At 40.9% G+C, this 14,896-nt stretch overlaps 1 protein-coding gene across 2 annotated transcripts in view; it reads left to right on the top strand.

The window, feature by feature from the left end:
- The window catches only part of SNRNP40 (small nuclear ribonucleoprotein U5 subunit 40), a 37,245-nt gene extending 27,519 nt beyond the window's left edge, over positions 1-9,726 (top strand). Inside the window, exons 7-10 of one of the 2 annotated variants that reach the window (XM_059917662.1) lie at positions 3,409-3,491; positions 4,539-4,600; positions 8,354-8,457; positions 9,195-9,726. In XM_059917662.1, coding sequence (XP_059773645.1) covers positions 3,409-3,491; positions 4,539-4,600; positions 8,354-8,457; positions 9,195-9,244 — 299 coding nt within the window. In that variant the 3' untranslated portion in view covers positions 9,245-9,726. Of the gene's footprint in view, positions 1-3,408; positions 3,492-4,538; positions 4,601-6,149; positions 7,458-8,353; positions 8,458-9,194 lie in introns of those variants that run through there. The other variant, XM_059917670.1, reaches the window with a different exon arrangement.
- Positions 9,727-14,896: the final 5,170 nt, after the last annotated feature.

The following is a 14,896-nucleotide window of genomic DNA, read 5'->3' as shown; positions in this document are numbered from 1 at the left end:
TCGGCGCTGTGAGGCAGATGTCTCTTCTTCACCTGTGACAAATAGGTTTTGGGAAAAGTTGCCTATGGTGACCCTGAACTCGCACCTTTATGAGACTCAGCAGGAAGAGAAGTCCAAACCCATCAGCCGTTGCCCCATTCACTACAAAGAGGACCTGCCTTTTGATATTGTAGAGCTCGTGGAGGAGATAGAAAAGAAGACAGGATTTTTACCAAATGTATTTAAGTGTTGTCCCACCAGCCATTGGAATTCAGAGCCTTCTTTGCTTACTACAGTGCCATATGTAACAAGGAAACAGGCCAGCTCAGCAAAGCTGACAAGGAACTCATCATTGTGGTAACCAGCCTGGCCGACAGGTGCTCTTATAGCGTGGGTGTCCACAGTGCCCGGTACAGGGTCTTCTCAAAGAACCCAGTGCTCTCTGACAAGGTCTGTGTGAACTGGAGAAAGTCTGACCTCCGTGCCTGGGAAAAGGCAATGCTGGAATTTGCACTTGCTATTTTCCCGAGCTGATGACATAACAGATGACCATTTCAAAAAGCTCGAGGTGCATGTCTTCAACCAAGAAGATGCCTGGGATATAGCTGCAATTTCAGCTTTTTATGCCATGTCCAGCCACCTTGCTCATTTTGTCAGTCTTGTTCCCAACAAAGAATTCTATCTGATGGGCAGAACCAATGATGTCAAAGACATCAGGAGTGAACCTGCTGCTCCCAAAGTATAAAAGCCTGAACAGAAAGGCTAGTGTTTACATTTCCAGCACACTGCGTTATAAGACACCAGTTGGGAAGTAATTTTTTAAAATGTTTAGTCAGTGGATAGGGAAGAAAGTAAATAAATTTGTTCCCTGCCTGCTTGGTGAGATAGATCCTAAGGGACATGTGATATCTGGGCCTAGGGGAAACCTTTTACTTTTTTACTTCTGTTGTGATCAGGGTCAAAGGAGTTCAGAGGATGCTTTAGGCATTTCTGATGAACTGATGTCTGTGAATTTCAGCAGTTGAAGTTGACCATTTTTTAGCTTTTAAAAATAGTGTTACATAGAAATTGGTCTGTATAGACTGGTTTGAAATCAGTTCCTTGTTAACATGGTGGTATATAAAGGCTCTGAAAGGCAGTGGGTAAATAGAATCAGGCACCAAGTTGTTCTTTCTTTAGTGCCTTCCCCATTAACCTCCAGCGATTTTTGTTTAAATCATGGTCATCTCAGTAGAATTTTAGTCCTTATGTAGTTTATTCTTATTTTAGGTTTTAGTAAAAATTATTTGGAACAAGAGGGTGCTCATATTTTAAGCAGAAGTGTAAGAAAAAACCGACCCTGACATTACTAAGCGACTCGTTCTGTGTGTCACAACCACCACTGCCTTATGTGTGCGGCTGTCTTAACTTTGCAGGAGTCATTTTCATTATCTAACTGATAGAGGTACATGCAAACCTACAAAATGCTTTTGTTTCCATATGACTTCTTTAGATTCTCTAAATTGCCAGTGAACAGTTCTTAATCAGTTTGGGGGCAATAGTGAGTTAATTTTGAATTGCCTGAACTGTGAAACCTGATTATCTTGAGACAGCACGACTCTTGTTGCAGAGCTTGTGTTTTTCTGTTGGAACTATATCTTAAATACCTTGGAATATGTAACCTTTTAAAATTGACTTTTGAGGGGAGGAGGCAGGGGCATAAAAAAGAAAAGAAAAAAAAGAAAAAGAAAAAACTTTAGAAGAGATGGTCAAGAAGCCAGGATTCTAGTCCCAGATCTGCCATCTAATCCCTGAGCAACTTTGCACATAGCATTTGTCCTCTCTGGGCATCAGTTTCTATACTGATAATATAAGAGACCTGGACTTTACTTTTAAGGCCCTTTTCAGCTCTGGTGTGCTATGAATCCAAGGCTATGGATTCAAGCAGAGTACAAAAAACTCGTAGTGATTAGTTTATTGAGGAAGATGAGTCTGGAGATCCATCCAAGGCAGTTCTCAAGCATTTTCAAAGAGTACCAAGCTCAGATGATCAATAGATCATTGATATTGATATCTATTGATATCTCAGTTGTGCTCTTTCTGCCAGTCTATCTTCCCTCCCCACTCCAAAAGCACTGATGTGACAAGAGGTCCTCATTAAAACACCTCAGTATTCTGGATTTACACACACACTTGTCCTTTCTTTGCTTGTTTTTGAATTGTTGGATGGGAGGGTGAGTTTACTATAGCAAAAAAGAAAGATGACCTGTTGGATTATATGCTTAATATTGGGAGAGTTTGGAACTGCCCCTCTGATATACTAAAATGTTTTCACTGACATTTTGTAATGAAAACTGTGCCTAGCATTCAAGGGGTGCTCAATTAATACTTGTTGAATGAATGAACATCCTTACCTTCTGACTGTATTCTCAGCTGAATAGCAAACTTTCATGCATAGCTTCACCTTTTTATACCTGTTTGACTTCAAGGATTGTTGTTTTTTTCACACTCAAATAAAATGACATCACTCAAATTCCACTGTAGGTTTAGCTTTAGTTAACAATGGCTGTGGCCACTGCTTACTGTGGGTGTTTATGTCCTATTTCAATAGATTTGCCATTGTCTAATTCTAGCATTGTTCATAGTAAGGAAAGATGAGATCCCCTAAATGGTTATTAAAAATAAGAAGAATTTCTTGTTATAGCTATACAATAAAATAACAAATTTTTTTTGTTTATTGTTTATTGCTGCCAATCTTTTAGAGCCCTTTCACATGTATCATTTTATTTGACCCTTAAAATATTCTTATTAAAAAAAAAAAGCAAGTGGTATTCTCGTTTTATAAAGGCGACCAAAACACAAAGAACCTCACTATTTTCCTGATATCCCCCATATATACAGCAGAGCTAGAATTGGAATCAAAGTTCACTTTTTCTAATTCTTGGTATAGTGTTTTATATATATATATAAATATTGACCTTGTTCATAATTAAACTGTCAGTTTCCCCTATGAGCAAAATTAGAAAAGGTTAGTCCTGAGTTTGATTTTTATAGATTGACTGTCACAGTAGTCAGTGGTATTTAGATTGTCATATTGAAACTTTGCTAGGTGTGACTCTTGGGGTTGGCAGAGGAATCATTTGCAAAATGTTTTGTTGAAATCAGTATCACACCCAACTACTTTCTGTTGCAGATCCCCAGCAATGTGTTTGACATTTTCCCTTTCTACCTTCTCAGTTTTCCTCTGTGTCCTTAGTCCCTGTTAATGGAACTTGGATGCATTTCGTTCCCATTAGAAAAATAAAAAAGCCTCGTCAGGTAGCAGTGTACCATGTTGGTCTTTCTCCACCCAGGAAACAGCATCTGTCATTGACATGATACTGATTTCAGCTGGGTTCTCAGGAGGCCCCTGGCTGATATCTGTTTTGCTTCGTTTGTTTGAATTTGCAGTGCGGGTCTGGGATGTCCGGCCATTTGCTCCCAAAGAAAGGTGTGTGAAGATATTTCAAGGAAATGTGCACAACTTTGAAAAGGTGAGTTGTGCATGGCAGAGGAATCTTACTGTCCATTTGATTCAAAGAAACATTTAAGATGGTGCTAAGGATAAGGAACAATAGCTCTACTGAGAAGGGGCTGCATTCTAGTAACACTGTTCTCCATCAAAACTCTTCTTGCCAGAAATAAAACTAATAGAAGCACAGGCAAGAAGACAATCACATAGATAGATAGTGATGGGGCTCCCCTCAAATTTAGGACTTCGGACTTCAGCAAGACACTCCTATCTTTTTAATTCCTTGGGAACTTTGACCCTCCTAGGTCAGTGTTCCATATGGGACTCAGATTCCCATGGCTATTACCCAGGTGGCCTCCCTCACCCTCCCAGTGACCAGCTATTAGAGCCCTGAGAATACATCCCTTCCCTCAGTAAGCACCACAGGCCAAGTTCTGAGAGACAGAAATTTTTTCTAAACTCTCAGATCCCAGGTCAGCTCTTCAAAGCAGCTTTTCCTCCAGATAGTTTGTTAATATAGACTAATGTTTTTCTTTTGAGAACCCATTAAAATTCAATTTCACTTTATAAATCAAATTTTATCTTTTGTTAGAATTGGTTTTATTTTTATTTTCCTATAATATAAACAAAAAATTTAATGAGGATCAAGATAAAGGAGCAAGGGGAGCCTCCATTTGTAGGCAGAGTAAAATTTTGTTGCCAGGTCCACTCTTAATTTACTGTAAATTAAGCAATTTTTACAGTTGGTTTTTATATGGTTTGAAATATATCAAATTAGGCTGTCTTGGGCCACAGAATATAAGATAATTATTGATTATATTCTGGGGAGAATAATTAAAACTATTTAAGAGGGGGAATTCCCTGGCGGTCTAGTGGTTAGGACTCCATGCCTCCACGGTAGGGGGCACAGGTTCGATCCCTGGTCGGGGAACTAAAATCCCACAAGCCGTGTGGCACGGCCAAAAAAAAACTCAAGAAATTTAAAGTCTCTTAGTGATGCTATAGTCTAGTAAAGAGGGGTTTGGTACATTATTATATTCATTGGATTCCTGCTTATTCATCATTATAGAATCTTCTGAGATGTTCTTGGTCACCTGACGGAAGCAAGATAGCAGCTGGCTCAGCCGACAGGTAAGGATTACTGGGCATGAGGTAAAGAATGATCTAGCTATGCAGGTATCTTCTCATGTTTAATACATTAAGTGCAGATACTGAGCTATAGCAGACAGAGAGTTATAGCTGTACTCAGAGATGAAGTCATGTGCGGTCTGAAGGGTTTAAAGATCATGTGAACAAACACATCATTTCTGCCCTCTCTGGATACATTTTACACCTGGAGGGTAAACAGTTTCTTTGGTTATTGGATTCCCTTTGCCATCAAAGTAAAATTCAAACTCCTAATCTGGCTCCAGTTTCCCTCATGAGATTCTTCTGCCATGCTTAAGTTCATTCAGATACATATTGTGTACTCCTCCCCCACCATCACCACAATGCTTCACTCACATGGAACTTTCCCTGTTCTTACATCCCTTATGCCTCCAGGCTTCTCTCTTATATCTCCTCTTCTCCATTATCCAAACTCCTGTATCTCTCTAGTAATGACCTATGTTATATCTATAAACTTTCCTGGCTCTCTCTCTCCCTTACCTCTCAGGCATTACTAATTGCTCTTTGTTCTGGCTTGTAGTCACACTGTATACATCTAACCTTTATTAACGTTTATTACATCTTACAGTAAGACAAACATAGTGGGGCACCCCTACTAAATTATATGCTCCTAGAGGTCAGGGAATGAGTCTTACTCATCTCTGAATGAGTAAGAAGCTAGTGAATATTACATGAATAAATTCCTAGCTCAAGGATTGCAGTCAAATTTTGCCCTGCATATCAGCTCATCTATTGGTAATGGCTGCCTGTGTTGGGGGTGATTCAGAGCTGGGTCTGGGTTCAATGGGAAAAGTGTCAGGATTGCTAGGTGAGGGGTATGGCAGCATGTGGGCTAGGTATTTTCCAACCCTGAGCTGAATTAAGAGACTGTGAAGCTTTAACTATCAACTTAAACTGCCTGAGGAATTAGGTGATGAATGAGAAACAGAAGGGAGAGAATTCTTCAGTCAGATGCTGTTGTATTTGACATGTCTGTGGTGACCTATAATTGGGAGTCAGAGGTTGAGTAGGAATGTTCAAGGGCCCAGGGCCGCAAATGTGGAATGGTAAAGAATGATGAGGCCCTCTGATGGCAGACTCTAGGTTTAGCTCCCATTGGGAGATGTCTTAACCCTTTTTAGCTTAACCCCATCTTTCTCCCCCCTTAGAGATTTTCCTGCTACCCAGCTAAAACAGGCACCATCCTATAAGCATGAAGCCTTTCCTAGGCTAGCTTGGGCTTTCAGCATGTGCCAGAGTTTTCTCCTATTTGGGGCTCTAGCACAACCATAAAGAAGCCTCACTTTGGTCTGTCCCACCCTTTCTGACTTGTGAACAATGCTGAACATACCTGAAGATTCCAGAGTCCACTCTTTTTCCCTGGCATGTTTAATGCCAGGAAAAATGGACAAGTATTTGAGTATTTTATGGGGGGACAAGGGCCCAGGTAAGACCATGTCACATTGCTGGTTTGAGTCCTGGTGGTTTAGCAAGCTGCCCTGAAGAGGGAATCTAAAGGATTTTCCGTTGCCAGGTTTCTAAAGAAGACCTCGAAAAACAGGCCCACAGCCTAAGATGTCTTACATTCTGACAGAGTAAGAACCATTCTAAGTATTTTTACATGATTTTCAGCAGAGATGTATCTTTCCTATGTAATTAAGCTTTTAAATGATATCTGCCTAGCTTTTCTTCTGAGCAGTTTGTTTCTGACATTGGTTCTTTCTAGCTTTCAATGTTCTCTCTTCCCTCTTTCCCTCCCCACTGTTCCTTTAAGCCTTACATGTGGAAGCATGGCTCTGGTCTAGGAAGAGCCTGTATGTCTACCTGCTGAGGGTTGGCCACATTTCACAGGCCACCTCACCAATTAGCCCCAAGTCAACAAGCAGCTCTGTTACATGAGGAGCCTGGTTCCTGCCAACTGTTGCCATGCCAGAGTAAGGAGAGGATAAGGAACCCCTCTAAATTTAGCATCTAATTGGCAGCCATGGAGAGTGAGGCCTCAAAGTAAACCCTTGGAGAGCTGGGGTTCTGCTGGCTTTTATGTGCCTGGAAAATGTATTGTTCCTTCTCAGAAAACTGCTTTTCAGCTTGGCCTGAATTTGGCAAATTTCCCCTCCCTACTTGCAATTCATCTACCTCCTCATGTTCAGATTTGAAACCCTTCAACAGTTCCTATCAAGGACTTCAAGAAGACTGGTCAGTCTCTCTGCTGTGAGTGATTTATTTATATTCAGCCTGTTGATTTCATGTGATTCTGTTTTGATCATTTATTTATTCATCATAACAATAGCCATCATTAATTCTGTGTGCCAGGCACTTTGCATACATTATTTCATTATTTCTCTCAACAGAGCTGTGAGATCAACATTGTCTCCATCATTACTCCATCATTTGACTAAGGAAAGAGAAGCTCAGAGAAGTTAAATGAATGTCTAAGTTTATTTAACTATTAAATAGTTGCATTGAGACTTGAACCCAGAACTTATACACTTTTTCAGTAGGCCACATAGCCTTAGATGGATTAATGAGGACAGTTATTATGCATGGCAAGAAAGAAGACACTGAGGAAAATATGAGCATTAGAGCCAAGGAGTCTGTAGACAGATGGGGTTCCTTCTCTTCCACCTTGAGTGGAACTTTTATTTAGTTCCTATGGAGCCTGGCCCTTGTGAGCTAAACAGTGTAATTAAGAAGCTCTTGTTTATTTGCATTTTAGACCAAAAGTGTAATGTTGTTCAGAACTAGGTATTTTATAATCAAGTGCTGATGAGTGTACCCTTTTAGGTCTTGATTGAACAAAACAAATACGTAAATAATTGGTATAACCTGTTTGAAAACCACCAGCCTTTTAAATTTACCAACAGATTGTCTTTGCATGGTCATATGAAAATAATATCTATTTATTTTACTTTCAGCTTAAAATGACCCAAGCAAGGCTGAGGGTCAAAGGAACTTCTTTTGGCAGGGGTCGGGGGGGAGTGGAGGATGGCAAGGGACACAAGATACTTGAGGGTGGTAAGAGAAAGAAGAATACTCGAATATATTAAGCGTTCTAATTTTAATTCTGCCACTGAGCCACTGATGAACTGTGTAACCTTGGAAAAGTCACTGTACCTTAGTTTTCTTTTCTGTAAAATGAGTTTAGACTAGCTGGTTTCTGTTGGCCCCTTCCCATGCTAGAATTCAGTATTCTTTCTGTCCATGCATTCAATGCAAGATTTGGATCAAGCGTATGTTTGGGTTTTGTTTATATAGCAGAAATGTCCTGTCCGTCTCTGGGCTCTGTGATTTGAATACAGTACTAAGAAGTTCAGGTGGATCTACAGCCTAGTCCCCCAACCTGCCATGAGTTGGGTTACCTTTAAGACATTCCTAGGTGCATATGAAGTTAACTACACCCTAATTATATTGGGTGCTCTTTAAAGAAGATTTCTGTGTAGGATCTGTAGGAAAAACCGTTTGTCTTCTCCATGATCTTTCCTATTTCAGAAGCTTGTGTTTGAAAATACCAGCAATGCTGATATTTTTAGCTATTCCTATTTCTCCACTCAGTTGCTCAAGAGCAGGATCCATGCCTTATTTAAAATCTATATTCCTAGTTTCTAAACGTCAGAGCACAGTTCAATAAATACAGATTGAATAAATAAAGGGTTGCTTCCGTTTCCCTTAAAAAGCCATGCTTCTCCCCTACCCTCAGTTCTGGGAGGCCTTAGCCTTGCTCTTCATGATACCTTGCAGGTTTGTGTATGTGTGGGATACCACAAGCAGGAGGATTTTGTATAAGCTACCCGGCCACGCTGGCTCCATCAATGAAGTGGCTTTCCACCCCGACGAACCCATCAGTAAGTCTGTCCTGACTATGGGGAAAGGGAAACTGAGGGAATCTCCCTAAAGAGCCCTAAGAATACAGAGGCAGAGGTGGACATCTGTTTTATGTGAATTTCCATGCAAACAGTCTTTATGGGTATCGTTGACAGTCTCACCATCGTTCTAAGTGGTGAGGGTAAGAGCAATGATCCATTTTCTTCTCAATCTCAAAGCGGGGTTGGTTAGTCTGTTTATTTCTAGTTGTTTTGAGTTTACTTGCTTCAGGTCTATGATTCAGTGATGTAGTTGAATAAAAGAATGATGTTCCTTAATGTTCAGATATAAATTTCAACTTAACATTTTATTGGCTAGCTAAACTAGATAATGAGCTTTGAATTTAAGGAGAAAATGTAACTTTTCTCCAAGCGGACGCATGTTTACAAAATGACTGACAAAGACATTGATTCTTCTCTTCTAGAATGACTGAGAAGGTCTTTTTCTTAAGGTTTGACTGACAAGGGACATCAGGATTTAGACCCTGATAGTGTATTTCCCATAGCACAGTCCACCCTCATGGTTTTGAGAGGACGTGGATTGAAAAGTCAGACTATACTGTAGTTTCCTGAGAATGGTGTTTAAGAGGAGAGGAATTTAAGCTAAATCCAATTGCTCTTGTATACCAAAATTGCCTCTTAACATAAGAGCCCTTGAGCACCAGGTCTCCTTGAGCCTTCATTATTTCCAGTTATCTTCTCTGTTCTTTTCACCTCAGTTCTCTCAGCATCCAGTGACAAGAGACTATATATGGGAGAGATTCAGTGAAGATATGGAGTGGAAGACTCCACAAGGCTGCTTGACCCTGAGACCTCAGACAGCATAAGTGGCATCAAATGATGCCCAAGCCAGCATCCTCCCTTCAGATGAAGATCATTACTAGCAAGAAACAAGGAGGAGGTGGCCATATTCCAGCAACCACAAGTATCCCAGTATCCTATTTCATCAGGATGATTAAGGCAACCTTACAGTGGCCTCTTAAAACCACCTGCCAGATTTCAGGGATTGATTTTTTTTTTTTTCCCCTCTTTTTTTTTTTTTTTTTTTTTTTTTAAGTAAGGTTTCTTCAAAGGGACACACATTGGTTGGTGCATAGTCTCTTGTTTCCTAATTTAGGCTGAAGACAGGAAATGTGACCGAAATTTATTCATTGGGGATTTTTTTTTTAATTCAATAACTTGTATGATATTCTCTTTCTTTGTTTCTCTGACTCATTTTGTATTAAAAGCCAAATAGATGCCTTTTTACAAGAGCCATGTGGATTGGATTTATTGCTGTCTTTTCTTTGAGGCTTGACCACTGTAAATCTAAGCAGAGCATGATACGGCCGGGGGATACAAACAATCCATTTAGACTTCCGAGAAGCTGAACATAGTCTGTGTCTACTCTGCCTCCTGCCAAAAGCACTTTCCTGAGCAGCAGTCCCTACCCTCCGGTTTCCTGAAGTGGGCAGATTTGGGGCATTCTCAGCTGGTAGCAATAGCATTGGCTGGAATGCTATATCAAACTCAACTCAAAAGGAATATGAGAAAGTTTTGATGCTGCTGGGCCATGACATTGTCTAAGACTTCTTTTTTTTTAATCATTGTGCTTATCTTTCTTAAACTGACAGGCATTAAGGAATGCTATTAGTTGCCTTCTGCCCCCACGACAGGTGCTGCCTCGGGCTCACGGGTGACTGCCCGGCACACAGGTCAGCACTGATGCTTAGCACCCGGCGCTGGGAGCGCAGCGCGCCTTTTCTGGAGCTCCTGCCTCAGCACGGGGGTCTTCACACCTCCAGCCTGTCCTGAACATGTTTGGTTTTATACTTTTAGCTCACAAACTGAATCATCTACTTAAGTTATAAAAGAAACAGGATAGTTTTAAGTGAGCACATGTCCAAGATTTAACTCATTAATGAAGGAAGCAGCAGGGTGATAAACCTGTCAAACCAATTATTTTTAGTACAGTGAATAAAGTATAAAGTTTATTCACTTCACACTGGAAACGGAAAGCACTTTATTGTCCCTGGGAGTTAAGGAAGTTTCACAGATTAAGTGATTATGCTTAGATTGGGACTTAGAGAATGAGTAGGACTTTGCCAGTGGGCAAAAAACATGTGCATTCTAAGAAACAGCGGGCACAAGCTTGAAAGCTTGGTGTGTTTCATGAACCAAAAGAACTTCAGCATGGTTAGTAATGGGGCCAAATTAAGTAGGAGCCAAATGCTGGAGAGCTTGTACTATAATTTATCTTATAGGTTGAGGTTCCCGAAAGTGTATTCCACAGAACACTGTTTCCCAGGTATCTTAGGTACTTTGGGCATAAAGATCCCATGCTCACATAAGTTCAGGAAAGACTGGGTTAAATAAAGTGAAATAGCATTCCTTTACTGCAGGAATGCTTAGAACCTTTACTAAGTAGAGTGAGAGCTTCAAAAGGAATGGTGACTCAGATTTCAGACCTAAGCAATAATTATAGATACGGTTATGCCTTTAACCAGAAGAGACTTGGCCAAAGATAGTTTGCAAGCCACTTTTCACACCTCTATCACGATCACAGTTTACTCCCTAATCCCTTATAAATATCCGATCTACATACCTCACAATTAGTCTAGTCCCCTTCACATACCCTCATCTTTCTTGGCTTGGGGTAAAACAAAGCTTGAACTTTGACACTGCACTTTTAAAAGCCTACCAATCCGTTGAGAAGTTGGCAATGATTGGGAAGAACCAAGGCCCTGGAGGCTGCAAGGGCTTTCCTCTAACCTCAGCCTCTTCACTCCTCCCAAGTGCCTTCTTCAAAGGCTGGGTAGAACCCATTAGCAGGAAATAGCAACACCACTTAGAATTTGTAGGGAATAGAGGCCCTAGCCTGGGGAATAAAGATTTGAGTATAAAACGTCCCTAGAGGGTGTAAATTGTATTCTCACTTTGGGAGAGATAGATTGCTCCCGAATGAGTAATGCCATCTCTGGTTTTCAGTTAATTTCTCTTTATGACTTCCAGTCTCTAGCACTTAATACCATTGGCACTTAAAGAGCCAAATCTTTTTTTCACTGGGTGGTTAAGTTTTGTGAGCTGAATTGTCAGGGAGGTGGATTTGGACAGGTCAGGGCTCTTAACAGAGTTGCTTCTTCACAGCAAAACTACAGAGTTATTTGTTTCTCCTGACAGACCTGAAGTCTGCTACTTGTTAATATCTCAAAGTGTGGATGGGAAATAGAGGTAAGAGAGAGAGCGCTGAGCAATTTGGAGCTGCAGGCAGTTGAGCCTTAGGGGAAGGCCATTTGAGTTAGGACAGGATTTCTTCCAAGAGATTTTAGAGCTTGACAGCTGTGTCCCAGGACAGAAGGAGGGGCCAGACTTAAAAGACAGCCACTATTCCTGTGGAACCAAATAAAGCCAAGTCTGACCTCTGAGCCTGCCCTCTGCCCTCTGGTCAATTGTCTCTATACCCCAGGCCCATAATGATCCTTCTTCGAAAAACCCCTGGGTGGGCGCCCACGCTTTCCACGTCAAGCCCTGAGCTATCCCAAATTCCTCCTTTCTTCTAGGTTTCAATTTCTTTTCCTCACTTGCCTCTGCAACTCACCTACACTCTTAGATTCTTCTTTAATTTATATCCTCTAGAGCAGTAGTTCTCAGCTCTGCACAGTTTTGCTGCCTAAGGGACATTTGACAATGTCTGGAGACATTTTCAATGGTCACAATTCGAGGGATGCTATGCACATCTAGTGAGTAGAGGCCAGGGATGCTCAAAGAAGTAGGTGCTCCAAAATGTCGTTAGTGTTGCTGTTGAGAAACTCTGCTCTAGAGCAGTGATTCTCAAAGTGTGGTCTCTGGAACTGCAGCAGCATCAACATCTCCTGAGAACATGCTAGAAATGCAAACTCAAGAGCTCTGCCCGAGACCTACTGAATCAGAAACTTTGGGGGAAAGAGTGTTCAGCAGTCTGATGTAACAAGTCCTCCACGTGATTCTGATGCAAGTTTGAGAACCACTGCTCTATAGACTCAGAAAGTTTTCGTCTTTCCTGGGAGAGCCACAGAGGCTTCTCCTGTTTATTCAGTGATAGTTGTCCTTAACTATTTAACTGTTCTTTTTGGCTTACATGCTTTATCTCACTTGTCACATTTGGGGCAACATGTTCAAAGAGATGTAACATCTAAGATCAACCAGCTAGTAAGTGGCAAAGCCAGGACATAAAACCCAGCTAGAGATCTTACCCCATCACCACAGTGTAGGCCTTCGTGACTTTTAACCTTGAATGCACATTAGAAGCACCTGAGGAGCCTTTAAAAATCCAGATGCTTAGATCATACCCCAGACCAATTAAATCAATCTCCAGGGTAAACATCAGTATTTTTTTAAAGTTTCTCTGGCGATTGCAATGTGCAGTTAAAGTTGAGGACACTAGTGTTAGCCATGGCTATAACTATAGACAGGAGGGTAGCATAAAGCCAAGTTGACTTCTCCTGGCACCCCTTGGATCTCAAGGAAATCACTGCTCTGACATGTGGTCTGTCCGAACTTAAGAACACTTCTCCCAGTGCCCACGGCTGAGCTGAAACTTAGGAGTTTGGCCAGGAAGCAGAGGTTGATCTACTGTGGTCATCTCTGCCTGACTGACTGTGGGGCTTTGTGCAGAAAAATGACCTCTGACCTTCCTTCAAAGTATAGCATCCAAAGATACTAGAGCCAGAAAGGACCTTACAGGTACTTAGGTCATCTAGTCCAACCTCATTTTACAGAAGGGGAAACTGAAAAGAGATACTGTTTAACCAAGGTCACATGCATATTAAGTTAGAGGTTTTGCTCATTCAGGAAACATTAATTCAACAGGCCTCTGTGGTGGGCCCTGGTGCTGTGCTCCGAGAATACAGAAATGACTGAGTCATAGCCTCATCTTTGAAGGCTCACAGGGCAGAATAGTGGAGAGGGAAACAAAAATCAGGGCTTCTCAAACTTTTCCCAGTAAATGCCTTAATGGCAGAGGAGAATGAACTGGAGCAGGAGGGACTCCTGAAATTAATAACTTTGAAATCTCACCTTGAATCTGTAAAATGTATGATTCCCCCCTCTCAACTTTTTGAAAAGTTTCAAACATAAAAATTGAAAGATTAACATAGCGAATATCTGTATATGTTCCATCTAGATTCAATAATTAAATAATCTCTCCTCTGTCTCTCTCTTACACACATTGTATATGTACAACTTTCAATGACTATTGAAAGTAAGATGCAGACATCATAATTCCTTACTCCCAAATATTCCTAAATACTCCAGCAGGTATCTATCTCCTAAGAACATTCTCTTTCGTAGCCACAATACCATTACCGCACCTAAGAAAATTAACAGCAATTCCATAATACCATCTAATGATCATATTAAAATTTCCCCAGTATTAAAAATGTCTTTTATAGCTAATTTTTCAATCTAGAATCAAGTTTTATGCGTTGGGGTATTCTCTCTAGTCTCTCTTAATCTAGAACATTCCCCCATACCTTCTTCCCTAGTGAAATTGACTATTTAAATGTATGTGGTTTTGTGTGCTGCTTCATAATATAGCTGTGCTTGTTTTACATTAATAAATGTTTTAAATGACTGAACACCAAGTAAAACTGACACTCCAGGAAGATGTACTATATTTATCTGTGCTCTGTGTCTTCTCATGTCCTTGTTTTAGAAACAGATATGAATAAGCAATTCAAATTCAGTCTAATACATACTGTCGGAGGTATACCTACAAGCTAGGAGGAAGTGCCTCAGGAGAAATTAGAAAAAGTTTTACCGAGGAAATGACACTTTAAGTGAATCTTAAAGGAAGATTGGCAATTGGGGAGAAGAGGGACCTGGGAGGGGAGTAAGTACAGTCTGAATAGTGGACAACATCACAGATCACCAGAACTCCTGGTGCGATCAAAAATGACACACAGCACATGGTGGTGGTAACAGCATGTTGGAGGAGTGACAGATGAGTAGGAACCTTGGAAAGTGTTGGAGCCAGATTGCAAAGAGTCTAAAAGCCAGGTGGGGCAGCTCTGGGCTTTGTTCCATGGGAAGGAAGCCAGCAAAGTTCTCTCAGTACTCTGCCCAGGAGCTCAACCACACCTGAGGATGCTTTTGATTCTGGGTACCCTCTCAGAAAATCATTATAGGGAACTGTTGTAGGAACCAGGGGATAGATGAGATCAGTATCTTCAAACATCAAAAGACTACCTTGGAAAAGAGAAAACGCTCTTATTCTGGGAAGCCTCAAAGTGCAAAGCCAAGACAAGTGGATTATAAGAAGACAGACTTACACTCAACAAAGAAAGCAGTTGAGTCAGAGCTGTCCAAACACAGAATGGTCATTCCTCCTCTCTGGAATGTACAAGCAGAAGCTGGGTGACCATTTGACAGGAATGCCTGTGTTATAATTGATTTAGAGGGTTAG

Source organism: Balaenoptera ricei, chromosome 1 (genome assembly GCF_028023285.1).
Source record: "Balaenoptera ricei isolate mBalRic1 chromosome 1, mBalRic1.hap2, whole genome shotgun sequence".
Lineage (NCBI taxonomy): Eukaryota > Metazoa > Chordata > Mammalia > Artiodactyla > Balaenopteridae > Balaenoptera > Balaenoptera ricei.
The sequence above is the reverse complement of the archived record's forward strand: the minus strand, read 5'-3'. Positions and strand labels throughout refer to the sequence as shown.